The following is a 26,855-nucleotide window of genomic DNA, read 5'->3' as shown; positions in this document are numbered from 1 at the left end:
TTTGAATTTGAGAAGAAAATTAGCCAGAATTGAGACGAGCTCCTGAGCAAATACCATGGCATCTCTTGTGGCTCGTCATCTTTGCAATAAATTTTAATTTATCAAAACGTCATTTTTACCACTGCTTGCTCAACAATATACGGTATGAATTTTAGCATACGGTATCGATCATTACAAATGGAGTACGAGTCCCTTAACTTCTCAATGCACGTGGTCCAATCATTGGACCACGGCGACTTTGACCCCCTGTAATCCCCGTTGTAGTTATCTGGTTGACCTGAATTTTGTAATGTGAGCTGACAGGACAAAAACGAACCACTCTGTGTAGTTTCGAATGAAAACTCAAAAGTGGTGGCGTTTTGCGCCAGATTTCTCTTTCGCTCTATGGTGAAAAATCGGAACGGATTTTTCGATTTACAATTGTTTATTTTTATAGAAGAGGGTTCAAGCTTTCTAGCAATATATTTACGAGCTTTTTACCCAACGGAAACGTCAATAAGAGCCAAATGTCCTGAGCGCTGTTTTTCACACTCTGAATTTGGCGCGCCGCGCGGGACTGGATAATGCATTGTGGTCCAATAATTGGACCCCGTGTTTTGAGCGCTTAGTAGCGCGCCCGTGTATTGAGAAGTTAATCTTGACTACGGACCGATTTCTGATCGTCAAAATTAAATTTGGAACTTTGGCGCCGCCAGTGGAGCGCTGAAGCAAAGGCGCGCGCTGATTGGCTGCAACCAATTCAAGGAGAATTTTTCACAAAGACGAAGGAAGAGAAAAAAGAAGCGCTAGAAATGGCAGCCTGGAAAGATTTGACGGCAGGAGGAGCAGCTGGATTTGTTGTTGATATTTCACTCTTTCCAAAAACGGGCCCAAAAATTTCAATAAAAAATATTTTTATACAAAAAAAAATCAAAATTTAAAAAAATATCCTCTATTATTTTTGAGCCTGTGAAAAGTCGACACAGTAAAAACCCGTCTCCAATCAAAAGATGGATTCTTCAAAGCAGGCGGTTTCAAGGGTCTATACCGTGGACTGGGAATCGTTTCCGCCGGCTCAGTACCTGGCTCCGCCCTGTTCTTCAGCATCTACGAAGGAATCAGAAGACAAAAAGTCGAAAACGAGAAACTCGAGAAGTTCAAGAATAACTTTCTCGCGCCATCTATCGGCGAAATTGGCGCTTGCATGATCCGAGTGCCGGTAGAAGTGGTCAAGCAACGATGCCAAGCGACGACGATTTCTTCTTCGAGCGAAAATTTTAAATTAATTTTCGCGAAAGAAGGTAAAAATTCAATTCAGTCATTCTCAAGTAAAACATAATTCTAGGAATTCCCGGATTTTACAGAGGCTTTGCGGCGACGATTTGCCGAGAAGTGCCGTTTTCGATTATTCAATTTCCGATTTGGGAAGCGCTGAAAAGTTTTTATCAGAAAAAAGCGAAAATTGAACGAGATCTGGGTTTCTTTGAATCTGGCTTTTGCGGTGCCATTTCAGGGGCTATTGCTGCTTCTACTACGACACCATTAGGTAGGGACAATACTTTTCCTGTTTTTGAAGATTCTGTTCAGATGTGGCAAAAACACGAATAATGCTGGACCAAACGAACGGATCTTATAATATTCCGGCAATTCTTTCGTCTGTTTACAAAAACGAAGGCTTTGGAGCCCTTTTCGCTGGAGTTTATCCCCGAACTTTCTGGATCACTTTGGGCGGCTTTATTTATTTGGGCACACTTGAAAAAGTGAAAAATATTTTGCAGAAATGTTGAAAATCTAATTTTCGCGCTTTTCAGAATGAGTTCCGACTCCGACAAATCGGAAAATGACAGCGACAAGGAGTTTGAAAAGTTTTTGATGGCTTCGATTTCCGGCTCCGATCTAACTTCGGGAAAAGACACCGGAAGAACTCCGAAAGGGGCGGCGAAATCGCTCGATTGGAATGTTTCCAGCTCAGAAGATTTTGAGAAGGCGCCTTCAAGATTTATCAAAACCGCGACGCTCACTGAACTTGACGATATTCTAGGGACGGCTCGGCAAACTTGAAATTTTCCAGTCTGAAAACCTGAGTCAGGGTTCCTATTCCTGTCAAGTCCTGTGTTTCCTTGGCACAGGAGAGGAAAAATGAACTTTTCATATAAAAATGCTCATGTTTAAAGCCTTTGTCGAGCCTTAACTCTAGCTTCAAAACCTCCCGCTCCGCCTAGTCGAGTCGACACTTCTTTGCCTGACGAACCTGGTGGAATCCTAGCAGCGATCGAGTCGCAAATGCTTGTCGGTGACAGCACCACTACAGAAGGAGTGAATACCGAAAGTCTCGAGCGGCAGGAGTTTGCCAATCGACTGGCTCAGCAAAACTCCGCGTTGCACAGCTTGGGTTGTTTACCAGACAGTCCGGGAGGGAATAACAGATTTGGGCAGACAGGGACGCTGGAAGGGCTGGAAGAGCTGAAAGAAGTCGTTGAGGAGATTCGAAAAAGCGAGAGCGAAAAATCGAAATCGACCGAGAAATCTATCGACAGCGAAAAAAGCGAAAGCAGCGATTTTGAAATTCAAAATTCCGAAAAAGCTGAAAACGAATCGAGCAATACTGGCTCCATCTTCTCCGACGCCACCGAATCGACCGAGAAAAATGAGAATTTGTCGGTTTCCCCTTCGATTGAGAACGATTCTATCGAGTCCGATACGCTCAAGGAAGATAGTGAATTGACGAATTCGGAGAAGAAGAGTGAAAACGGAGGAATGGAAATGGACTCACTTCAGCCGGTGACTGTTCAAAATGTCGACGAGTCAAGTGAAGGGTTTCATTTATTTAAAAAAAATATTAAAAAAAAACAGATAATTTATCAAAAAACGAGGATAAAGTTCTGTTTGTATAAAATATTATAAATCAGAAACGAGCCCTTCTGAAGCTCTGACGATTCAGTCACAGAAGCAACAGAAATTGGAGAAGCTGCAGGAACTCAAGGGATCGGCGTCGACTTCCTTGAGCCTTATGTCGAAGCGAAATCTGATTCAGAGGCAATCAGTCAAAATCAGTCTCAATTAGAAAAGGAGGACGAAGAGAAATCTTTGAGCATCGATGATCTTTTGGGCCTACAACCACAGAAAGACGAATCAATCTTTGAAACTCCAAAATCAGCGTCTGTTTCTGAAAACGAAGAAAACGATGCTTTCGAAATCGTCAAATCAGAATCAACTAGGAAATTACAAGCTTCAGAGGAGCCGCAGAAGACAGAAGCGACAAAGGCCATCGACGATCTCGATGAAAAGTCTCAATCGTTGCGTTCTTTGTCAGTTTCGATAGCTGATATTCCACCGGAAGACTTTGGCAAAACTCACGAAATCTCGCTGGCGGATAGTTCTCTCGCCGAACTTCTCAATTTGACTCAAGAAGCATCAAACCAGAAGAAACTAGCTCACACATTTGAGCCGCAGAAAAAGCCGCAAAAGGTCGAAAAGATCGAAAAAAGAATAGACACGAAAGAAGGATCTAAGGTTAGGGTCGCCGAAAGCTGGATATCTTTCTATTTGAAGAAATTCTGATGAATTTCGTTTTTGGAATTCTTACGCCTACCCTAATTCACAGACATCTAGCCACAAGAAGCCCGACTTCAGCCACGTGAAAAGCAGCGGCTACGGAAACGCTACTTACAAGCCTTCATCCAGCCAACGGCCTCGAATCTCGCCCCGTTTAGCCGCAAAAGTAGAAGCGGCAAAAGTCGAGAAACGAAAAAAGAGCCAGTTGCGGCTCTCGCAATCGCAGGGCTTCGCTTCTTCGCTTCAAAATGACAAAAGTGAAGTTGAAAGTCTGCGCGAACAATTGGAGCAAGAAAAGAAGCGCGAGCAGGGCTGGGTTCTATTTTTAACGAATTTCTTTATTCAGCGTTTTTTGTATGTAAATGATAGAGGACACGCTCAAGCACTATTTTGACGAACTCATCCATCAGTTATCCCAAACAAAAACAGTCGAGCTTTCAAACTACTATCTGGCAGAGCAAGAACATCTTCAGCGAGTCCAAAGAGCGAACGAATTCAGCCAGAAGTTGTATTTTCCAAGTGATAATGGCGATCAGCAGCAACAAGAAATTAACAAAGAAAACGAGAAGCTATTGTCTTCCTATCAGCTCGAGAACGAAAAATTGTATCTCAGAAATAAAGGTAAGAAAAATCGGGAATCGGGACAAAAGTCCAGCACCAACTCCTGGCCGAGCTACCACACCACAATACAGGCCCTCGCTGAGTAGCGCTCGCGAGCAACACTCTCGCTGCAAGAGCCGCTCGATTCAAACTCGCTTCTCTCCCCTCTACTAAATGAATTAATTAACTAATATTATGAATGGCTTTAATTAATGATTGGCTTAATTTAAAGGTTAGGGTTAGGGGGCACCGCGCAAAATGACAGAACAGTCTCACACGAGGGGGATAGGCTAGGGTTAGTTAGGGTTACCGAAGGTAACCCTAAGTAACCCTAGACTAGACCCCGGCATTTTAGGACCTAAGGGGCGAAGCCCCGTGGTAAGGGGCAATTAGATTAAATATTTTCTGCTCATATCATCATTTGAGGGTCGATTCGAAACGTGGAATTAATGATTTAGATAAAAACTCTTCCAAAAAATCTGATACCCATTAATTTAATGAGCCCAAGCGAGAATATTTACCCTGTTTTAATTGTGCCCAACCTAATAATAGTAATTATAGCTATTATTTATAATTAAGATCACTTCTTCTTGTTCATAATCTGAAGATGGTAAGCTTTCATTTTCCATCAAGTGCTTTTGATTTCAGCGGGCGCGCTCCGTTGCGCCCCCATATCTTGGCTAGTAGCGCGGTGTGGTAGCTCGCCCAGGAGTTGGTGCTGGACTTTTGTCCCCCCAGCCAGAAAAATCATTTCTCGCTTATTTAAATTTTAAAAGAACTAAGGTTCTGAGTGGTTAAAACAAGGCCTGAGTCGATCACAAAGTAGCTGAGCTCAGACCAGGGTGTCTAATTTGGACGGACAAAACTGGATTGGATAGTTGGATTGGCCTATTTTGGAAAATAGCCGGAAATTGGTTGGATCTGGCCCCGGTTTTGTTGGATATTTCGGATTATTGGGCATTATTGGATAGTAGGGATAAATTGGAAACCGGGGCTAAAAAGGGTAAATTGGCGGCCAAAATATATTGGAATACTGGAAAATTGTAGGGCAACCAGCCGAATTAGCCGTTTTGATCAAATTTTTACCAAAAATACTCCTAAATTAACCCGAGTAATGACTACAATTAGTGGAATTAGTGTACTTTTGGGTCCAAAAAGCAATTCTTAAAGTCATTTTTTTAGTTTTTTAGAGAAGAAATAAGATAATATAAACCGGAAATATTTTTGGAGAGTAAACTTTGTCGGATTTTTATCGGATCCGGATATTTATTGGAATCGGACAATAATTGGAAAAATGGCTAAATTGGGGAATTTCATAATTGGCAAATTATTGGATTATTGGGCTAAATTGGAATTGGATTGGATTTTGGCCGGATCAAACCCGAGAAAAAATTATTGGCCGGAAAATGGCCGGCCAGACCCGGAAATTTTGTCCAATTTAGACACCCTGGCTCAGACTTCATCTGTAACTTTTCACATTCTAAGTCCTTTCTTCAGAACTGGAGCTGAAAATAACCGAGTTACGAACAAGCACAACTCATGGCTTGTCTCAAGAAAACGACACAATTGACCGACTTGAAAACTTACTGAAAAAAGAAGAGACTCTTCGCCGAAACACAGAAGTCGCCGCCCGAGAAGCTAATCGACAACGAGACGAGGAGCGACGAAAAGTTGCGCAGCTCGAGGATGAACTGCGAATTTCTCGGAACAGCGTCGAAAGTGAAAGTTTAGTTGCTCGGAGATTGAGAGAACAGCTCAATTCGAAAGGTAAAATTATTTCAAATCATGGGACCTCCGTTTTAAAAAATCTTTTCCCGAAAGATTTTTTTCTTCGATGTCTTTTTCTTTGATTTGACTTGTCTCATTAGAAAAAGAAGTAACGGACCTGATGAAGCAGCTCTCCGTCACTTCTTCATCGGCAAACAACGTCTCAGAAAAGATCGAGCAACTGAGCATGACGAAAAATGATGAGATCAAAAAGCTCACCATCGAGTTGGGCAAGTGCAAAGCAGAGCTTGATTTTCTGTCGAAAAATCAGAACAAATCAAAGTCGAAGATGAACTCCTTTGCTTGTCAATTCGATAATGATTCCTCGAGCAGCGCTTCCAGTATTCTGGACGAGAAGAAAATTCGGCAGCTCAAAGGTTTGTCAGAGACTTAGGAAACACCCTTGACCATGTTCTTCAAGATGAAGCGGGCACCCTGAAGCGAGAGAAGCGCGATTTATACAGTCAACTGCACGAACTCCGCGAAAAAGCCGGTCGATTGGACATAGCAGTAGAAAGCCACGAGTTCGAAATGGAAAAGCTGACTCAAGAAAACGCTAGAATCCGGTTGATTGCAGAGCGCGTTCCGCTGCTAGAATCAAAGCTTGCTCGAGCGGAAGAAAATTGTCAAAATTCGGTGGAACTTGAAAACCGACTTCAAGCGTCAATCGAAGATAGAAACGTGTTTGAGGAGCGATACTTGAAGAGCGTCGAATCGGTGAAACAAGCGCAAGCTGAAATTGATGCCCGACAGCAGCTGGTTGTGGATATGCATAAACAGTGCCAGAATTTCCAGCGAGCGGCGAATAATATTCTGAAAGAAAGAACAGGTATAAAGTAGAGTATTGAAGAAAAACAAATAATGTTTCAGCTGCGCAAGTGGAGTTGGAGAACATGCGAATAGAACTAGAGCTCGTCCGTCAAAATAGCTTACCAGAAAACTTGTCACATTTCGCAAAAGTAAGTTATATCTGCCCTGTACCAAAATTTTATTTCTTTTCAAGAAACTGTCAGAAATGGAAGCTGCAAACGCGCAGAAAGAAGTGCGCTTGAGAAAAATCATGCAAGGCGAGGATTCGCCATTAATGCGAAAAGAAGCGATGGTCGACCAAACAGACACGATCATCAATCTCAAGACGACGCTCAATGCGAAAAACAACCAGTTCAACAAGTAAAATAACGAAAATTCTTTCATTTTCTTCATTCGTCATTTCAGAGCGCAAATGGAAATCAACAGCTTGCGGAATGAGCTTTTCCGTATTCGAGACCAACTGAGTTCATCGGCAGGAGAAGCATATTGATAATTATCAGCTGTTACAGAAACCATTCCTTACTTGACCCATTCCTGCCTCGATAGTTATTTTTTTTTACTTTTTTCTATGTTGAATAAATTAATATTTTTGATAACAAACCGATCGATGCGTTTTCTTGATGACCGGAAAATTAATTGCATGTTTGATAGTCTGTTTCGAAATAAGCCATGACAAAGTTTAACCCTGTGACGCACTGCCTCTTCGATATGGATGGTTTGCTGCTGAATACAGAAGATCTGTACACAGAAGCGTACGTCAACTGCTTGAAACGCGTCGATAGAGAGTACACTTTTGAAACGAAAGCGAAATTGATGGGAAGAAAGCCCCTTGAAGCCGCAGCGATCTTGTTGAAAGAACTGGACTTGGAAGACCAATTCACACCCGAGAGTTGGATTGAAAACGTTTCTCAAGAGTACCCAAAAGTGTTCCCAAACTGCGTTCTTCTTCCTGGAGTTCAGCGACTCATCGACCATCTCAAAAAGCACAATATTCCGATCGGTAAGGCACCCATTTCTATCCCAGACTATTCCAAATTCAGCAATTACGACTGGTTCAAGTAAAGAAGCCTTCGATTTGAAGACCGGAAAGAATCACACGGAATTCATGAAAAACTTCCTTCACATCGTCAAGTGCGGCAGCGATCCAGAAGTAAAAAACGGAAAGCCGGCGCCAGACGCTTTCGAAATTTGCCGCCAGAGATTTTCGCCAGTTCCAGAGGCGAGCAAATGTCTCGCTTTCGAAGATGCGCCGAATGGGGTAAAATCAGCCCTGGCTGCTGGCATGCAAGTCGTCATGGTCCCTGATAGGTAATAAATGGTTGTTCCTTGGTTTTTCATTATTAAATTCAGTCGTCTTTCCGAAGAAGGAAGAAAAGGAGCAACGGTTGTTCTTGGAAGTATGCTCGAATTCAAGCCGGAAGAATTCGGTCTTCCACCTTTCTAGATTAGATTTTCCTGTTCAATTTTATTTTGCTGATTTCTGTTCAAAACCCATCTGATTCTGGGCCAAAATATAGACTTTAAAAACCGTCGAGGGGACAGATTACCAGGGCACAGTTGCGCTAGCCGTCAATCTTTCCTGAATTCGAGAAATTGACGGGTCTCGCGTCACTGTGAACTGGTTTTCGTCAGGGAAGTGCTTTTAAGAGAATACCCTGGAAATGATTTATTTTGTTTCATTAAAAGTCCGACATATGGTGCCCTCTTCTTGAGTTTTATTGATGATAAAGAAAATAACTGTCCACCTTTTCAGATATTGTGAGACACGGATAAAAGGAGGATGGAAGTCGACACAGCGGCGGAAACAAAGAAGCGCTTCGAAGTGAAAAAATGGAACGCTGTAGCGCTCTGGGCTTGGGACATTGTCGTCGACAACTGCGCCATCTGCCGAAACCACATCATGGACTTGTGCATCGAATGCCAGGCACAGCAGTCTTCCTCCACCTCGGAGGAGTGCAACGTCGCGTGGGGCGTCTGCAACCACGCCTTCCACTTTCACTGCATTAGTCGATGGCTCAAGGTGAAAAACTCTTTTCTTCTCGATTCAACATAGAAAAAAAGTAAAAAAATTGATTATAGACTCGCCAAGTGTGCCCTCTCTGCAACCGAGAATGGGAATTCCAGAAGTTCGGCCGCTAAACAGAAGAAACCTGCGTATCATTACCCTGCTTACATGTTCACTCTCTTGATTGTTAGAAAAATCAAGCGACTGCGCCATTTTTGAAAAATAAACGTCATTTTTCTCAGGACTTTTTGGGTTTTATTTGACTGACTTCAATTTTTCTCGAGTGATTTTCCTAGTCATTACACAGTGTTGAATACATGTGCTTACCGTTGTATAATTAAGACGATGGAAGTGCTGTCGAAACAAGGATGGGGGATATCAAACGATGGTTTTGAGTATTTGAAATCGGTTCAGGACGATGAGGAAGAAAATATTCCACTTTATGATCTTGCTCTTGATACAGGTTTCTCGTTGTGTGATTCTCACCAAAATAACCATTTGCAAAAAAGATTTGTCAAAAATCACGTCCGCGCCAATCACCGACGAAATGAAAAAGAATCTTCAACATCCAACGCCGCTTATTCTTCAAGTCAAGGCGGTCAAAAATGTTGGCGCTCCTTCAATCAGCCAGCATAACAACTCAAACCCGCGCTTTTTACAAGTTATCTTGACGGATGGAAGATCATCATTCCAACTGGTCGAACTCAGGTTCGTATTTCGAATTATGCTAGGGTGTAAAATTTTCCTAGAAAAACATCCAAATTTACAGTCGAAACGTGGCCTGGAACAAAAGTCCGCTTGACCGGAAAACTTGCTCAATCAGGAAGCTATCTCGAAATCGACGACTCCAAGATCGAAATCCTCGGTGGCGAAGTCGATGCCCTAATCGAAAAATGGCTTGTAGATAAAGACTCTCAAAACTCCGAATTCCGCGTCAAGACCTTCGAACAAGGCGGACCTCCTGTCTTCATCCCCTTCGAAAAACGAAACGCTAAGCAGAATAGAAACAAAATTGGAACTGAAGATCTCAGCGGAAAGAAAGTCTTCAACAAAGAAGAAGAGTCAGATTCAGAGGGAGAATTCGAAGAACAGAGGGCCAAAGATTTGGCAAAAATTGAAACCGCGCGATTGAAATTTGCCACCAGCAGGAGCCTAGGAGTTTTGCCCAATAATCAGCGGAGAGATCGAGAGTAAGGTACTTTAGAGTTTTTCATGAATAACCACTCTATATTCAGAAGCAGATACAATCGCAATTCCTCCTCTCATCATTCATCCAACACCGATTCACCAGCTCCAACTCCAGCACCAACTGCTTCAAAGAAACCCGACGCTCCTAAAAGCTCCTATTACAAGGCCTTACCTACCGCCAGTGGACTCGAACTAGATAAGGCTAAAGTGAAGCTTCTTGTTGAAATGGGATTTCAGGTAATAAGAATTAAGGAGGGCTGTCTCGAAATGTTTTAAGCAAGCAGATTGTATTCAAGCAATGCAAGAGGCGGACAACGATTTGGAACTGGCGCTTGATGGGCTTCAAAGCTTGAGCTTATCAGCCAAGAGCCATTCTAGAGATGAAAGATCGACCAGGTAGACCCATTCGCAAATTATTATATCTACTCTTTTTGAAGGGGAAAAGGCGGAAAACGAGGCAGACGCGGAAGAAATAACTACGAAGAAGAGGAAAAAGCTCGTCCACAAGGATCGTTGATGGATTTCATTGGAGGCGATCTTCCTCAGAGCTCGACTGTTTCCGCTCCCTCTCCAAGAGTTTCGGAATCGCAAGAAAATCGACAAAGCTACTCGAGAAATAACGATCGTCAAGGCTCGCGAAATGACCGAGGCGGTCATCACCGAGGAAATCATCAAGGTAATCGACGAGGAGGAAATCGGGATCATCATCATCGAGCGGATCGAGGCGGTCACGGCGAGAATGATCACAGACGAAACGAAACAAGCTCTCGAGGCAATCATGATCGACAAGGATCGAGAAATGACCGAGGTGGTCCTCCTCGCGGACGTGGAAGAGGCTCTCAGAGTTATCATGGCGACAGAAACGCTGATCATTCCAGTGGAAGAGGTCGAGGAAGCTCAAGAGGGCAATCACGCGGACGAGGAGGCGGTCATCGAGGTGGACGAGGAAGCGGTAATAGAGGAGGCTCCAGAGGCCGGGGTAGCTACTAGTTCAATTGTTTTTTCACATTTCTGTTCAATCGTAAATAGTTCACTTATCAATCTCACCACTCAATTTAATGGTGAACAACTAGAATGTTTCCACGAATTCCGTTAGTTCGATTTCGATTGGCAAGTGTCAGAAGCGCCTCAAGTGGAAAGAGTTTGAAAGAGCTGAAATTCGCCGACTTGAGGAAGCAAGGAGGAGTGCCGTTTATGCGCTTCATGGCAGTTTATGGCTTTTGCGATGGAGTTGTGTTTCTGAGCGGAATGATGATGTTGAAAGATTATGCCGATGCATACACGTAAGGGTACTTTCCTGCGCTACGCGGCTAAAATCGACGGTTTTAGATGTTATAAAATCATTACAAAGCCAGCTCAAGTGGTCGCAAATCTTCTGTCCGAAAACGACACCGAAGAGTGCCTGACGAAAGAAGAATTCAACTCAAAATACATCGATCCGTTCATGGAGCGGGCGAGAAAGATGCTTCCCAAAAAGACACTCGATTATTTGATAGCAGCAGCAATCATGATCGGTCTCAAACAAGTTTATAGAATGGGCAACTTGGTTCTTGCTTATCATATTTATGAATCAAAGGTAAAGAAATTCATGAAGAGAGGTCACTGACGTTTTAGTCTTTCAACCGCGTCTTTCCGAAAAATGTCAAATATGCTGCCTTCCGACCTTGGGTGCTCGTACTTGTTCCACTGACGATGCTCTTTTCAATTACTCATGATTTTCTGTAACTCTGATTTTGTAAATAAAATTCTCTATTTTAGAAAAATGAGAACTCAAATGCGCACAAAGCGGTTTTTGATGATTGATCTTTTGAAGACCATCGTTTCTATTTAAAAATGTATTCAATTCGATCAAGCTAAAATTCCAAATTTCTTTTCAAAGAGATCAGCAATCCAAAATTTCAGCATTGAAACGAAATAAACAATGATATGAATAATTGTTGTGACAGCAAAAACGAGTCCAATCGCTTCAAACGTCCCCAAGCCTTTCTCTTTGGTGAGCTCTTCCCAATCAAGGAATTCGTAGGGTCTATTTCGGACTGGAGAAATGACAAAGGCGATGTAGCTATTGAGCGTGTAAACGAATAAATATATCTAAAACAAAATCATATTCCGAAAGCGCGGGTTGTTGATACGTAAATGAAGATAAAGTGAAAGACTCGGACCGGAATCGCTGTTGTGCAGAGCTCAATGAGCATCACCACCGCTTAATTTATTTTTTAACTGGAATTATCAATCGAAAGGCCCGAATCCTTCGGCAATATTATTTATACCGTTGATGATGTGAACATGAATATCGCCATAAAGAAGCTTTTCTGAAGTAGGATCATCGGGTGCCAATGCTTTAGCAACTGGCGTTCCGTTGTGATGAGCCATAAACATCGCTGTAACAGCTACGGCCTGGGTCTTACAATCGGGTAATTTATAAGAGTTTTTTTTCATTTTCGTGAAATCTCATGTTATAACTCATCCCGTGCCAAAACAACTTCGAAAAGAACCTGGCAGAAGTACATCGTTTTAGTAGCCGGAATACGACTGAACTCATTTCTACTCAACCATTATCGGCATTTTACCTCTGCTTGTCTTTTTTCTTAAACTGATACTCATCACAGTTCTGAATCGCGAGAAAGGTTGTAATAAGTAGGGGAAATCACTAATAATTAAGCTTTTTTTCTAGCTTAGAAGGGTGAGGTTATCATACAGATTTAGAATCCCCAGAAGCTGGGGATCATTTTGACTATTGATAGTGGGGGGTCAACTCGTACCCTGAGGGCATTTAGGCACCTCTGAAGTCCCAAAATCCAGCCAACTTCGGAAATTGGAATTTTGAACGCCCAGACCGCCCCTTTAGAGCCAGCGACTGTGCTAGAATTGTAGCCCAGGCTCTGACGGTCATTTTGAGATATAGAAAAGTACTGAGACCCGGGGTTCCTGAGGAGCTAGAGGCTCTTGAAGTTCGGGAACTCGACAAAAATTGAGTACTTTTTCACAAAAGTACACCATTTGTGTCACAAATGCTTCAAAGACTCTTTATCTAAGTTTCTTCATTAAAAATGTTTGGGGTCATCCGAGGTCAGATCGGGTCACTCATGACAGTTTTCTAAATTTTTCATAATTTCTGACCTAGAGTGACCTCGGATGACCCCAAATGATTTCTTAAACATTTTTTAATGAATAAACATAGATAAAGAGTCTTTGGAGGCATTTGTGACACAAATGGTGTACTTTGTGAAAAAGTACTCAATTTTTGTCGAGTTCCCGAACTTCAAGAGCCTCTAGCTCCTCAGGAACCCCGGGTCTCAGTACTTTTCTATATCTCAAATGACCGTCAGAGCCTGGGCTACAATTCTAGCACAGTCGCTGGCTCTAAAGGGGCGGTCTGGGCGTTCAAAATTCCAATTTCCGAAGTTGGCTGGATTTTGGGACTTCAGAGGTGCCTAAATGCCCTCAGGGTACGAGTTGACCCCCACCTATCAATAGTCAAAATGATCCCCAGCTTCTGGGATTCTAAATCTGTATTATAACCTCACCCTTCTAAGCTAGAAAAAGCTTAATTATTAGTGATTTCCCTAGTAATAAGCAAATAGACGCAAATAATAATATCATTCCAGTTTGACGCCCAATCCGTGAACTGGCGATCCTTGAGGCCAAACTGATATCCTTTCTCGTTGTAGAAACTCCAAATTCTGTAAATTAGCCCGGGAATCCAGTAAACTTGAATGATCATGAATTTTTCGATGAAAGAAGGAAACCTACTTGTGAGAATAATTTTGAAGACGACATAAGGTTTGGCTAAATATCCGATACCACGGCAGACATTTGCTTTGTAAAGATCTCTGAATCCGATTTCGCGATGGAAAATTTCTTTCAAAGAAGTTTTCGTGCAGTATTGATTCTTTGCCTCTTCAAAATCTGTCATTTTTTAAAAGAAAATAAAGAGTTGACGTACACATGAGTGATTTTATTTCCGCTTTGAAATTTTTCGTTCATTTTCGTTAAAAATCTATTTCTTTCAATTTTTTATCAGAAGGAAAAACGCTTTTTTATAATCATTTTCTCCAGAAATAGTAGTCAGATACGTTGATTTCCCGAAAACACGTTGGCATCATTTGTTTTAAAATAGGTGGTGGTCTAAACTTTGAAGTTCTTACGTGCGATAAGAACTTCGTGTGGCCTAAACTTTGATCGTTCCCATGTGCGATTCTTTGAGAAAGTGGCCTAAACTTTGAATTTCCCCGGAGGCGGTTCTGCCATCGGTGACTAGAGCACCGCCCGCTAAGGCCACTACGCTTTATGCAGACCAATAAGGTTTACGTTTTCATTCAAGGTGATGACACACATAGAACTAGTCAGAGCGCCTCAGGGGAAATTCAAAGTTTAGACCACTTTCACACATAGGAAGAATCAAAGTTTAGGCCACTTTCTCAATGAATCGCACATGGGAACGATCAAAGTTTAGGCCACTTTCTCAATGAATCGCACATGGGAACGATCAAAGTTTAGGCCACACGAAGTTCTTATCGCACGTAAGAACTTCAAAGTTTAGACCACCACCTATTTTATCCTTTCACTTCGTTAATAATAATTTTCCGCGGTGTAAAGGTTCGCCAGAGTTCTTTCTGAAAGAAGGGCCAAATTGTGTCCATATATTTATTCAAATAACAAAGTGGGCGCCGCTTGTTGGAATTCAGGAGATTCACTAATGCAATTTTTCACGTGAGTAACGTTTCCTTCTTGAAAAAAAAGGAATTCGTTCAAGGCAACTACCATTCGTAGATAGACAAGACTGTGCCGGATGCGGAACTATAAGTCCATTAGACAATACTTGACTATGACTTTTATTCAATCCAAATTAAATGTGAGAACAAATCGCTTCTACTCCTATGACCCCTCTTATTTTCCCACGAAAAGTTTGGGTCCGAATTTGGGACTCCCAAAGGACAAAATTTATCCTTACAGTGGTGTGAGGGGTTTACGCACCCTTTGTGAGTGCTGCGTTGCAGCATACTTTACCCGCTCTTTAGGGGTGCGGAAACTTCTCACACCACTGTACTAAAATGTAGAAATTATCTGTTGGATTTCTTAAATTTCATTCGTATCATTTATTCGAGCCCTGATTCGTTTTCAGTGATAATTTGAGCAGGATTTATTTTTCCTGAATTTTTTGTCGAAAAATTACTTCAATCTTACCATTTAAAAAATCATCTCCCAAAATAGTTCCCAGATAATCTTAATAACTCTTCGCAATTCCTTTTCCTTGTTATTCCGAATAACTTATTCGTTAATTACGCTATATTGGGTCGGCTAGGTTCAGAACGTTTTACTTTCTTTATTTTTTTATTTATTCTTTAACCATTTTTAAAAGGGCTTTGAGCTTCTCTCGGAGAACAACCAACTTGGTTATTGAAAATGATTTCTCTCAGAACAAAGTTGAGTGGCCATAACAAGAGTTCAGCTTAATTTTTCTTTATAATGAAAAACAACACCGGGAGCTTTATAAACGAGCGCCTTAATCATGAAATTCATCATTTTCATTTTCAAGCTCAGCGAAAATCGAAAATTAGAAAAAATGAGACTTTCAAGTGCCATTTTTGCCAGTGTTTACGCCGGTTACTACCAACAGTACAACTCGCTGACGTCGGAAGAACGAGAGGATCGCCGAGTCATCTGCGATGCCAAGATTGAAGAGACGAAAGCAGCGTTCCCAATCGCCAATGGGTCCTGGAACTGCCCCGGCCTCGGATTGACGAGGTCCAAGGTCAAGTGCCACCCAACTTGCGAAAGCGGATTCAAGCCCGATTGGACCACAAAGCCTAAGAAGGACGGACCCAGATTCCTCACCCGCTGCGGTGACCCTGCTACTGTCGCAAGAAAGTAAATTTTCCTCGTTCATTTTCAAGCTTATTTATTTCTTAAGAAATCTACCTACTGGTACCCAGCTGTCATGCTCTCCAGTTGACATTCATCCCTGCAAGGCATTAGCTGCCGCGACCAACATCGAGGACGGTCAGCTGAAGCTCTACGAGACCATCAACCAGAAACGAGCCGATTATTCTCTCGTCTGTGAAGATGGAACGGTAAACGGTCGAGTCCGCTGCGTCGAAGGAGAGTTCAAAGCGCCATTTTGGAATAAGACCAGCTGGGAAACCTCCTGCGTCGGGAAGACAACAACAACAACGACTACTACAACAACGACTTCTACAACAACGACCACGACGGAGGCTGCCCCATCGTGCACCAATCCTTGCGACGGACTCAACTACTGCACCACACTCGTGGACGGCTGCGCTATCAATCCTTTCCGGAACAACTATCTCGGCGCTCTTGACGCTACTCTCAGCTACCGAATCGGAGTCGACGTACTCTGCGACTCATCGACAACTGGACTTGACGATAAATTGCGCAATATCGTGCAGATGGGGCAATTCGTGATCTCGCGCCAACCGGACAAGAACACTTACGAGATCTCCCACAAAGATCATAACGGAAGCGGCCACTATTTTAACTCGGTCACATTCGACTGCATCGAGGGCGAATGGAACTCATTCGAAGCTGTTCAGACCGATAACATGGACGGTTTCGTCAGCTACTCCGTGAAAATTGACGGCGTTGAGGTTCTTTCAGGAACATACGAATCAATGTACGCACAAGTCTCCGGCAGTTTCCGAGCTTACGCTTCTGACCCATTCGCCTATCCTGCGCTGTCCTACAAGGTCAAGAATTTCTTCTACCAGAAATGGTACTCTTAAGATGGAAAACCATGGCAAATGAAATTCACTGAAAAGAGTTTCTCTCTCTTGTCTTTAATATTACCAAATTATCAAATTCCCCTATCATTATTATTAAAATGTTAAATTTATTAATAGTATGTCAAAACTTGCTCCTGATTCTATTTGAAATAAACGATCTGATTTAATTATCTTTCCAAAGTTTTTTTCCATCAGAAAACCTTGGTGTTTCGACTTTCGTCGATAATTTGAATGCTAGTTGCATTTTTAATATTTACGATCATCGCGGCTCGTATTTGACGGACAAAGATTTTTTTCAAAAAAAGTTTGAAGAGATCAAAAATTGAAGTTGGTCGGGCTCATCGCTAATGTGTAATTAGAGTATATTTTATTTTATTATCAATCGTCATGAATCAAGATACCGTATCATTGATACGACAAATTTACGCTATGTTTGATTCGATAACGCTTGTTTGGATCAGTCGAGTATTTTGATATCAAGCCATCTCGCAAGATAAAGTTCGTCTGGATTTATTGTTCAATGATCATGGGGAGGAAAAGATGTTTGAATAACTTCGTCATCTTGAGGTAGAATCAGATTGTTTTTGATGCACACTTTTTCGACTTTCAGGGTTGCTGCGGTCTTTGGTCTTCTTGATCGTTTGATATAGTCGTAGCACTCCCAAGTTGCGCCGAGGAAGAAAGCGACGAAGATGATGGTACAAAGGGGGATTTGGGTCCAGGCAACGAGACACTTTCAGAGGGGCTTTGTAACCACCAAAAATCTAGATAAGAAATATTATATCACAAGCCCGAAACAGATGAATATGACAATGATCTTCTTGAACCTTTCTTCCATTACAAATGAACTCGATATTTTCTGAATTTTTTTTTTCTTCAACAAAAAAAGCCTTTTCTAACCATAATTGTAGTGCGGCCGAGTAAAACAATCGCGATATCGAAATTTCTTCCCAATACAATCTTTAATAAAAATTTGCTTTTTGGAAAGAAAAAAATCTCTCACGTGGAAAAGTAACGAATTGACAGTCGCTCCAAGTCGTCCACTTTGACCATTTTCCTAAAAACTTGTTAATTATTTTTGAGAGAAAAATCAAACCATGGGTAATTATTGTCAAATTTGGTATGAGACAGTTTTCTTCCACAATTTCCATTTATCAATTCCCTCTTTTAACTCAATATCGAATTATTCTCGTTTTTTTATTTTTCCGATATAGTTTTATACGTTCTGCCTCTCCTCTGAGTATCAAATATTCACTGCAAGTGTCAAAGAAAACGGGGCAAATTGCTCGAAAGCTCAAATTGAAAAGTGTCGCCAGCGGCTCATGGAAAACGCAGCCGATCAATTAAGGAGCTAGCTAATGGACTTGGGACAGGGGTAATCAAAAACCATCAGATTGATTTGCGCGTTATTTAATTTCGCGGAAAGGATTTTCGTTTTGAATTTATTTTTTTTCTAAGAGCAGAAGAATTGTCGACACAGGCCAGTTTGTCTCAATTTTCAGCCAAAACGGGAGAAATCAAAATCATTTTGAAATTTTCACAGACCAAGAAAAAAAATTAAAAGATTTCGATTTCCCGGGTTTTTCAAATTGATAATATTTACAGAAAAAAGCAGCAGTTATCGTATGAATATTTTACTTGGGCGAAAGATCTTCAATGAGTTCGAAGGTCTTGATAGTTTGGAAGTCCGAAACTGGATGACCAATGAAAAGAGAGACATCATCGTCGCTGAGGAGGAGGCAGTCGTTGTTGGAATCATGTGATTGCTCTCCACCGAGAATGACGCGGTTGCCGATGTGGACGAAGCCGTTTTCATCGATTTTGTAGTCATTTGGCTAAAGAAAAAATTAGAAGAAAAAGCTACATTTAGACTTACCATGATGCTTTCGCCGATAATTCCTTTCAATCCGCTCGTTGAAAGTCCATCAGAATTCAACACCGAAAATCTGAGCGAGCTCTTTGTCTGCTTCGTGCTCACCAAAAGCTCGATTCGCTCATCGTTGTTTCCAACCATAGTCATTTTCACCGCATTATTGTGCTCTCCATTGGCGACTCCGGAGAGGGAGAAATGAACATCGTCCATTCCAAATTCATCGAAAGAGCCCATCAAGGTTTCGAGAGCAACGACTTCGTCTCGGGCGATTTTGACGAAATACGAGTCGATTTCGATCTGAAGACCTTTTGGAGATGTGATGAAGACCTTGTCCATGACGAATTTCTTGCTGCCTTCATGTGTCATTTCACCAGTGACATCCAAATTGAGAGATGGGTCGGAAAGAAGTGTGTAGACCCCGTCGTTTTGGGCATCGAGTTTGAAACAGATTGCCTCTTTTAATTGGTTATCTTATTAAGAACGCGATCAGCCAATGAAAACTAAAATTTTGCCTATCAAGGAAGAATAAGTAACCGTTTCTTGTCCAGGAGTTTGAACAATAACATGGGGATCACCATGAAGCGATCCATATCCATCAGTCATATTCGTCGTGTTCAAGAAGCCCAAAAGCGTATCATTCAAATTGCAACAAGCAGCATCCAAGTAGGGCACAATCTGATCGGCAATTTGCAAGCTTGAGTTTGAAGCCCAAATCCAGTCCAAATTCGGCATTGCATCGTAATCCTCCGCGATCGAAAGCGCATCAACGCTGCAGCAATCTTCATCGAGTCGCATTTCGTTCCAGTTGGCGTTTTCAAACAGTTCTCCAGCTTCGACGTCGTTGGCTGCTTGGGGCGGGTTCCAGAATGTTCCGATGAGAAGTTGACTTTCGACTCGGGCGATCAAGGAGTTGAATTCGGGGAGGAGCCAGCAAGGCTGGAAAGCAGCCCATTTCGCACCAGTTGGATCGATCGAATTCAAGAAATTCTGCAGAGAAATCGACCCATAAGCAGTGCCAGTCAAGACCTCAGCGACACTGCCCGGGGCGAGAGTCCAATCAAGTCCTTGGTCAGCGCTCATTTGGATCCAGAACGAGTTCATGTCCGTCAAAAGGCTCTGGTTCTTGCCATGAGTGGTGAGATAGTCGTTGATGGATTGTTGGTAGGTTTTGGTAATGCAGCCGGTTGGGAAGGGCCACTCGACAGTTTCCATAATGATGATTGGGATTTCACCGGGGGTTCCTCCACCGCCACCTTCGCCGCCTGGACCGTAGATATTCATCGTTCCGTTTCGAATGTTATTGAACCATTGTTGAGTGCTCCAGAATTCGATCAATTGTTGCGAATTTTCTCCCCACTCGTCGGCATGGCCCTCAACCCATTGTTGCCAGTCGCCAAAGGTGAAATTCACATAAGAAGCATTTCCCTCATTCCACTCGTTTCCGAACACGCCCCAAGATCCGTTGACGCTGACGAGGTCGATCATATCGTAAATCTGCCAGTAGCCGTTAGATTGAGTGGCGTAGTTGGCGCCACCGGAGCCGTTTCGGTTGTTGCCACCAAAGTCAGTGGACATAAACTCACCAGCTGTCAGGAGCCAATCCAGACCTTCGAATGCACCGGAGTTGAGAATTTCGGAGACAATTCCTGAGTAATTGCCGTTGTTAGCATCGAACCATCCCTGAACCCCAGATGCGAATTGATCACCAGCAAATGGCGCTCCACTAAACCCGCCCATCGAAGCAATTGCTTGAGCCGCTCCATCAAGAATCTCCCATTGTTGAAATCCACTTAGCGCTGGGCAGCAGTAGTTGTTGACCTGATCCTCGAACCAGTCCATTCCCCAGGAACCGACGAGCGGCGAAACTCCCCAATCAAAGCTCGCTTGGGCGTAGGAGCCGCAAACCTCTTCAAGAGTTGTTTCGAGAATGCAGTTTTCCTCGGCACAGCCAGTTGGGCAGATTGCCGTAGCAGGGTCGAAACCCAGAGGGCATACCCAGTGATTGTTTTGGATGAGCGAAGGGTTGAGGCAGACTGTTCGAGCGGACGAATACCTTGAAAAGAATAATTTATTTTCGGAAAGAATTTCGACTTACTGGAAAGTATCTTCATATCCTTCCAAAACCGGCGCAATAACTTCTGCCAAGACTGTCACATCCGAGCTCATTGGATGACCAGCGAGAATCTCACCCATGTAGTCTTCCGAGAGCTCCGCCTCGGTACTGCCCGTAATAGTCCAATTGACAGCTGAGAAATCCCAAGAGTCAGGATTTGGCGACACAAAACCGGCGGCATCGTAATGCATGTCAAAATTGAGCATGGTTTCCATGACGAATACACCGTTGTAGATCCAAGTGTCTGCGGTCATTGCGGCTCTAGAAATTGAAGATTATAAATTTATTTGAAGAAAAGCTTACTTGATCGCATCCAGAGCATTTTCATCGCCCTTCAAGAACAATGACGTCATCATGTGCTGGTAGACATTTTCTCTAGAACTTCCGATCGGCAGGTCTGGCAGATCCTGCAGCGAGTCTTCTGCGCATTGAAGGGTGGTCGAGTCGAAAACAAGTGGACCGTAGGGACCTTCAACCTCTGGTGGAAGAGTGCTAAGGTAGTCCATGACCAGGTCGATGTACTTTTGATTGGCGAGGACATTTGCAAACAGCAAGGCGAAAGACAGCTATAATAAGAAGCTTTCGAATTTTCTCTTGTAAGTCGAACTTACCAAAAGCCTCATTTCTCTTGCTGAAATTGCAAATACGGACTGCTTTTTTTGCTGATTTTGATATGCGTTTGAAAATTGCGACCGCTGCTGATTAAATAAGGTCGTTTGAAGGTTGAATTCAGTGGCTAACTCAGGGTCGTCAAGAGGTTGTTTATGAAATTTATTTGCATTATTTAAAAGGTTGTTGGAAAATGTTCTTGATAACATTTGAAGTAATTCCGGTGGTACCACAAGCGATTTGATTCTAGTTCGAATTCTTCTTTTGTTTCGTTTCGTTTATGTTGAAATCGGAAGGCCTTGTATTCGTCAGATCTTCCTTGACAGCCGTTTGGATCATGTAGAACAGGAGCTAGTTCGCAACTGAAAAACAACTTAAGGACTCTTCAATTAAATAAAAATCCTTACGCGGCGATTCGAAGATGTCCAAATGCATCCAAGAAGAATTCTTTGTGGCCAGTTCGAGCAAAGTGAGGATCCATTCTGATCGTTCCAGCAGTTGAAGTTCGGGCGATGAAGTAATTCTTAATGATATCTCGAGCTCGACAATTTGGAAAGCCAGGCATTTTGATTCCTTGAAATTGTTTCAAAATCGTCATTTTCAAAAAATATGTAAAAAAATTTGAAACTTTCCTTCTTCACTTCCATAATCCCCTCGATAGTAGCAAAACCCATCGTCAGAGCTAGAAATGTCAAATCGTCCGTATTTGCTCCAGAAAGGGATATCGGAAATCTCGCCCGAATCATTGTAAACCTCTCCCCCGACGATGTCGTATCCACTCTCCTCGATTGTTTCCAGCAAGTCCTCAAGCCTCGTCTTTTCCGTCAGAACGAAATCATCGTCGACTGTTATGAAGAATTCAGTAGTAACTTGAGAAATCGCTAAAGCTCGACCAGCGAAGAAGCCAGATTCAGCTGGCATTCGATGTTGCTTGACAAATGGATATTTTTCTTGGGAAATGCGCTCGTAGTTCTCGGGATGAGTATCATCAGCGACAATGACTTCAACTCCCGGGTAAAATTTCGCGATCGAGTCTAATAAACGCCTTTGAAAAGGGGCTGAGAATGTGAAATTCGGAATTTTTTTATGTTTTTTCTTAGCCCTGCCTGAGACAATCATATCTCATGAAAGTTTTCGTGACAATCGTGACTCTCTCTGCAAACGAATCGCCATCCCTAACGCTCAAAATTGGCATCTCTGGTCGATGAATATCAACTGGAAATTTTGCTTCAAATTCTTCTCCCGACGCTGTTCTGGTTATTTTGACAGTAACGATGTCTCGCAATCTTCTGGCATCAAAAAGAGTGACGTAGTAGTTGATTATTTTAAGTAACTCGTTTGTTTCTTCTACAGTTCGGACGATATCCCTTGGGTAAGATCGTGGTTGATACTGCATTTTGTCCCAGAATTGCATTTTGAGAAAGTTGCGGGAAAGGAAGTTGAAATTCTTTTCAGTAAAATCTGAGATTTAAAGTTCCGAATGGTCCTTTTTGGTAAAGAAGATCCGTACTTGGGCTTTTGAAAATGAGTATATTCGGAACTTTCCTTTAAAAAAATTGTTCTTCACTATCCCAAATTGACAATAACTGCACTGAAGATCGATTTTTATCTTTTCATCCTTCGGCAAATGGATTTGAATCGGAAGGTTCAGCGCTTCTAAATGCTCCATATGAATTCCAAAGCTCGGAATTTCGATCGGATTGAACGGGCCTCGTTTGAGAAGAGGATACGCCATTTGCTCGTGAAGATTGAAATTTTTGTATTGCTCAAACTGCTGTTTTCGAATTTCATTTTCTTCAACAAACGATTCGTTTTTGAAAATTTCGTTGAAGTCGAACGGCTCGCCGAAGAGTTCTTTGAATTTGTCGCACTTGCAGGAGTTTTGAGAAGCGTAAAGAGGATTCGGCAGGTACGACTTTTCAACATAATCGTGTCCTTGACTCAAAGATGTGAAAAATTGAGTGACTCGAGTTCGTTTTAGGGCTCTTTCGCTTGGAATGGATAGATATTCAATTTCTATTCAATTAACATAAAGAAGGGGGTCCCCTTATTGATCCTCTAGTTTTCTTAATGTGTACCCTTGTTCGTTCTATGTCGAATAGTCTTTTCTCGTGGCTAAGGCTACGTGGCCCACGGACGAACAAGGGGAAACATGCAGAAAAGAAGAGAACAAATAAGGGTGCCCTTTTTTTGAAGGGGAAAACATAAATATATCTATCTTTCCTGAAGTCTTTTTCTTCATAATAAACAAATGAGTCTGAAATCTTCGTGTACTTATTTTTATCATCATCTTCATTTCTTCCTTCTCTTCTCACCCTCTTGTTGCAAGAAATCGACTCTCTGACCTGCTTTCTCGTCAAATTTTGATCACCGAAAATGATTGTTTTGAAAAACAAAAGGAATATTTGATAAGTCAAAGCTCCAAAAATAAAAGAACTCAAATACCGATTCATTTTCGAAATTTTAAGTTGCACAATCTTCACTTTAAAAGGGATGGCTTAACCGAAATGGCCTCAAGCTATTCTCCGGGGGTTCTTGCTGCTGAGTAACTAGAAGTGACGGCGCTAGAAAAATCGCTAGCCTAGTTTTAAAGGTCATAAAAGGCTGAATTTGACGGAGAAAACAAATGCCTAAAAATATATTTGCTTTCATCACATTTTCATTTTTGGCTCTTCTTGAACAAAGCAAGCTTATCACCTCGCCGAGGAGAAAAAGAAGAATTCGCGAGTTCATGATTTTCTGAAGAAACGAAAGAAAGAGTCTCTTCGAAATTTCCAAAATGAAGATTCTCCCGCTGATACTTTCGATCAGTTTTGCTTTTGGTAAGTTTGCTAGAAATCGAGAAAATGGTAAAAATTAAGATCCATCTGCATGCTTTGTGAACGAGCAGAGTTTTAACCGATGGAGTCAAAATTGCATAAATGATGCAGTTTTGATTTTTTCGACGATTAATCCAACTCAAAAGTAAGTTAAACGTAGCGAAAGTTCAGAGATTAAATTGTGTTGACATTGAAGCCTTACATAAGGATACCCTGAGGCGAAACCGCGTCGCTGTCTAAATTCTAGTGCCTGTATTTCACTTCATATTTTCAGCAACTACATGATGGCTCGATCGGTTCAAAAAGGACTCCACGATCAATTCGTCAAAAGCGGCCTTCTTTCGTATTCATTCACTTGCGCTGTTTTTAACGACCCGGACGAGTTCGAAATCATCGGCGAAGGATGGAAAGTTCCCATCACTCCGGACATTAATGGTCGACCAAGAGCTGCTGCTTGCGTCAAGATCGCCAAGGAGTCGAATTCAAGCATTTATAAAGCTACGAGATGGACGCTGATGCCGAATTTCGATCTTTGCCAGTTTAGAGAAAATGGTAAAGATTTTGACAAAAAATGAGATAAGGGTGTCACTATGATAAATTCTTACGAAAAATCTTTCATTTTTATTTTATTATATTCAGCTTCAACATGCAAAAAACACATGGAAAAAGGACTGGAACAAGCTTGTTCTTGCGGCAATACTGCCGGTTAGATCCTTAACCCTTTTCCTTCCCCATTCCTTTATTCTAGCGCTGATAATGAGACGAGGCAGCTCAACATTCGGAACTCAGTATTTCTTGCAGTATCGATCGCGCCGCTGGGATATCGCCGCTTTCTGCACTGGAATAAATTGTTAACTCGTATTCTCTTGTCTTTTTCTGTCTCATCCGTCAAAGCAAATTAATTATTCCAGAAGTACGTTGATACATCTTATATGCATAACAACCAAGAACGGGGCATATGGGTGGTAGGATTTCCCAGGCATTTGGAGAATTAAAGAGCAACGGAGGAAGGAGTATAAATAGTTACGCCAGAAAATCGCAATGTTGAGCATAATGAGAATAATAACTCTTTTTTGTATTGCTTATTTGAGAGGTTAGACAAAAGATATTAATAAGGATAGGGTTAGGGTTAAGAGTCTCAACTAGAGACCCTGATAGTTGAATGGGGGAGGTGTCTGGGACCGACAAAAAATTTTCAACCAATCAGAAGCCCAGATTCGGCTCATTGGCTTATCATCAGTCGAGTAGCCGCCCACGCAAAATTTGTCGAAATTTTTTTGTCGGCTCCTATCGCCACCCCGTTGAATGACCTATATAATAAAGGCTATATTTTCAGTAAATGCGATTTGTCTTCTCGATGATCAAAAATTGACTGAACAGGAATTCATCGAAGAAGAAATCTGCGGAAATCGCTATGCCAAGAGACTGATCAACTTTCAAATCCCAAGCAATACGGAGTGGAACTGTCACCACAGTTTCATCAAAGTCCTCAACCATGGTAATTTTAAAAAAGAAAACACGGCCAGACAAAGTCTTTTAAGATGGGAATTTCTCGAAGAAAAGTTGCGCCATTCCAGCGGGGATAAAAGACGTGGCAGTTCGAAAAGCCATGTGCTTCACAAACTCACTGAGCTGGGGATTCTGCGCCTCGCCGGAGCGCTTCCTCTCGTCAACCTGTCAGACTTCGGGTAAGCCAGGTTTTTCAAGGGGGAGACTATCCTTCTTTAGGCGCGGATGAAAAGGGAATCTTCAATTGCTGTTTGGATTCGCTGGAGTCGGCCGATCATTTGAAGTGTATGGCAAATATGGGTGGATACAAAACTTATACACTGTAAGTCAAAATCTCCAACTACCGAATTTCTAGCAAAACTGATTTCAGGGAAATTTTGGACGAGAAGGACGAGCTGCATCTTGTGCATGTCAGCATTGCTGAAATCACCTCCTGCTGTGCGCTTTATTCTGATTACGGAGGTCATTTCTTTTAATTCAATAAAATCCATTTTTTCGAACCAAAACTCGCGTTGTTAAAATTCTGGTAATCCAGCCGACCTTTCGCAAAAGATAAAATAGCTGAGAGGGAGGAGAAAAAGCGACTTTTAAAGGAATCTTAGAGACGATGAATTTCTTCGTGTTCTTTTTTCTAGCGCAGGTTTGAATGAATCTAGAACGAGTTTTCAAAGCTTATTTTAGTGCGCTTCGGCGATGTTCAGCGACAATTACCAGCATAAGTGTTAGTTACTATTTAATTCAATAGAAATTCAAGAGAGTCAATAAAATTCTAGCGCTAAGAGAAAGCGAGAAAAAGAGGGAGAATTTGACTATAGCGATGTGCACAACTTCGGGTTTGATCTTCATCGGCTTGCTTTTTTCGTGCTTTTACATGAAATACAAACAGGAAAAGGGCTGAAAATGAACTATAGTCAGCAAAAGGACTTGACCGATAATTTAGGCTCTTTTCCTTTGCTGCTCTAGAAACCCTTGGAAAGACACATGGAGACCCCGACTACGGAAAAGAACGGAGAAAGACCATCACGGAACATTCCCATCCTCATGCCCTTGTTTGATGCTCAATTATCGAAAGAATCATCCTCTATTTTTCTTGAATCAATAAAAAAAATCAGAATTGACGTCAGAAAAGATTTTCTAAAAAGCAAAACAGGCATCGCTAATGCTCTGCTCAGCCATTTTTCCTCCGTGCGAGCTCAAATTATGCAAAATAAGCATGCTTCCGATCCCGGCGATCCGGTATCGTCCGGTTCAACGTGGTCAGCTCAAGCTCAACCCGTTTCTT

At 42.0% G+C, this 26,855-nt stretch overlaps 9 protein-coding genes and 1 long non-coding RNA gene across 10 annotated transcripts; 8 read left to right on the top strand and 2 right to left on the bottom strand.

The window, feature by feature from the left end:
• Positions 1 to 905: 905 nt before the first annotated feature.
• On the top strand, positions 906 to 1,766 carry LOC145706071 (mitochondrial S-adenosylmethionine carrier protein-like). Its single transcript, XM_081783590.1, has 3 exons — positions 906 to 1,280; positions 1,325 to 1,525; positions 1,567 to 1,766. Exons 1-3 carry the CDS (start codon positions 1,184 to 1,186, stop codon positions 1,764 to 1,766), a joined length of 498 nt encoding a protein of 165 aa, XP_081639716.1. The 5' UTR covers positions 906 to 1,183.
• Positions 1,767 to 1,791: 25 nt separating this feature from the next.
• LOC145711487 (uncharacterized) lies at positions 1,792 to 7,298 on the top strand. The gene is made up of 12 exons (XM_081789179.1): positions 1,792 to 2,030; positions 2,202 to 2,530; positions 2,564 to 2,795; positions 2,907 to 3,492; positions 3,584 to 3,845; positions 3,904 to 4,155; positions 5,632 to 5,901; positions 6,003 to 6,278; positions 6,323 to 6,730; positions 6,772 to 6,860; positions 6,905 to 7,071; positions 7,117 to 7,298. Exons 1-12 carry the CDS (start codon positions 1,792 to 1,794, stop codon positions 7,199 to 7,201), a joined length of 3,195 nt encoding a protein of 1,064 aa, XP_081645305.1. The 3' UTR covers positions 7,202 to 7,298.
• Positions 7,299 to 7,358: 60 nt separating this feature from the next.
• LOC145695556 (pseudouridine-5'-phosphatase-like) lies at positions 7,359 to 8,243 on the top strand. Its single transcript, XM_081772548.1, has 3 exons — positions 7,359 to 7,711; positions 7,752 to 8,019; positions 8,062 to 8,243. Exons 1-3 carry the CDS (start codon positions 7,381 to 7,383, stop codon positions 8,153 to 8,155), a joined length of 693 nt encoding a protein of 230 aa, XP_081628674.1. The 5' UTR covers positions 7,359 to 7,380; the 3' UTR covers positions 8,156 to 8,243.
• Positions 8,244 to 8,458: 215 nt separating this feature from the next.
• LOC145695568 (E3 ubiquitin-protein ligase RBX1) lies at positions 8,459 to 8,960 on the top strand. The gene is made up of 2 exons (XM_081772559.1): positions 8,459 to 8,731; positions 8,791 to 8,960. The coding sequence occupies exons 1-2, from the start codon at positions 8,492 to 8,494 to the stop codon at positions 8,848 to 8,850; spliced, it is 300 nt and encodes a 99-aa protein (XP_081628685.1). The 5' UTR covers positions 8,459 to 8,491; the 3' UTR covers positions 8,851 to 8,960.
• Positions 8,932 to 11,758, top strand: LOC145695546 (tudor domain-containing protein 3-like). Its single transcript, XM_081772537.1, has 8 exons — positions 8,932 to 9,179; positions 9,226 to 9,424; positions 9,466 to 9,906; positions 9,952 to 10,141; positions 10,182 to 10,300; positions 10,342 to 11,187; positions 11,234 to 11,480; positions 11,519 to 11,758. Exons 1-6 carry the CDS (start codon positions 9,062 to 9,064, stop codon positions 10,892 to 10,894), a joined length of 1,620 nt encoding a protein of 539 aa, XP_081628663.1. The 5' UTR covers positions 8,932 to 9,061; the 3' UTR covers positions 10,895 to 11,187; positions 11,234 to 11,480; positions 11,519 to 11,758.
• Positions 11,759 to 18,135: 6,377 nt separating this feature from the next.
• LOC145711374 (uncharacterized) lies at positions 18,136 to 18,932 on the bottom strand. Its single transcript, XM_081789086.1, has 2 exons — positions 18,527 to 18,932; positions 18,136 to 18,485 (listed from the first exon to the last, which is right to left on the bottom strand). The coding sequence occupies exons 1-2, from the start codon at positions 18,887 to 18,889 to the stop codon at positions 18,285 to 18,287; spliced, it is 564 nt and encodes a 187-aa protein (XP_081645212.1). The 5' UTR covers positions 18,890 to 18,932; the 3' UTR covers positions 18,136 to 18,284.
• A 2,488-nt stretch (positions 18,933 to 21,420) lies between these two features.
• LOC145711486 (beta-1,4 N-acetylgalactosaminyltransferase 1-like) lies at positions 21,421 to 22,980 on the bottom strand. Its single transcript, XM_081789178.1, has 5 exons — positions 22,833 to 22,980; positions 22,352 to 22,706; positions 21,887 to 22,290; positions 21,653 to 21,818; positions 21,421 to 21,607 (listed from the first exon to the last, which is right to left on the bottom strand). Exons 1-5 carry the CDS (start codon positions 22,978 to 22,980, stop codon positions 21,421 to 21,423), a joined length of 1,260 nt encoding a protein of 419 aa, XP_081645304.1.
• Positions 22,981 to 24,004: 1,024 nt separating this feature from the next.
• LOC145711278 (uncharacterized) lies at positions 24,005 to 24,919 on the top strand. The gene is made up of 5 exons (XM_081789000.1): positions 24,005 to 24,067; positions 24,107 to 24,209; positions 24,339 to 24,616; positions 24,704 to 24,769; positions 24,813 to 24,919. Exons 1-5 carry the CDS (start codon positions 24,025 to 24,027, stop codon positions 24,917 to 24,919), a joined length of 597 nt encoding a protein of 198 aa, XP_081645126.1. The 5' UTR covers positions 24,005 to 24,024.
• Positions 24,920 to 25,106: 187 nt separating this feature from the next.
• On the top strand, positions 25,107 to 26,011 carry LOC145695300 (uncharacterized). Its single transcript, XM_081772301.1, has 4 exons — positions 25,107 to 25,157; positions 25,401 to 25,562; positions 25,606 to 25,752; positions 25,793 to 26,011. Exons 1-4 carry the CDS (start codon positions 25,118 to 25,120, stop codon positions 25,897 to 25,899), a joined length of 456 nt encoding a protein of 151 aa, XP_081628427.1. The 5' UTR covers positions 25,107 to 25,117; the 3' UTR covers positions 25,900 to 26,011.
• A 149-nt stretch (positions 26,012 to 26,160) lies between these two features.
• LOC145711485 (uncharacterized) lies at positions 26,161 to 26,471 on the top strand. The gene is made up of 3 exons (XR_014135192.1): positions 26,161 to 26,213; positions 26,255 to 26,294; positions 26,347 to 26,471. It is a non-coding gene; the product is annotated as an uncharacterized LOC145711485 (long non-coding RNA).
• The last annotated feature ends 384 nt before the right edge of the window (positions 26,472 to 26,855 follow it).

This window comes from Oikopleura dioica, chromosome 1 (assembly GCF_907165135.1).
Source record: "Oikopleura dioica chromosome 1, OKI2018_I68_1.0, whole genome shotgun sequence".
Classification (NCBI taxonomy): Eukaryota; Metazoa; Chordata; class Appendicularia; order Copelata; family Oikopleuridae; genus Oikopleura; species Oikopleura dioica.
The sequence above is the reverse complement of the archived record's forward strand: the minus strand, read 5'-3'. Positions and strand labels throughout refer to the sequence as shown.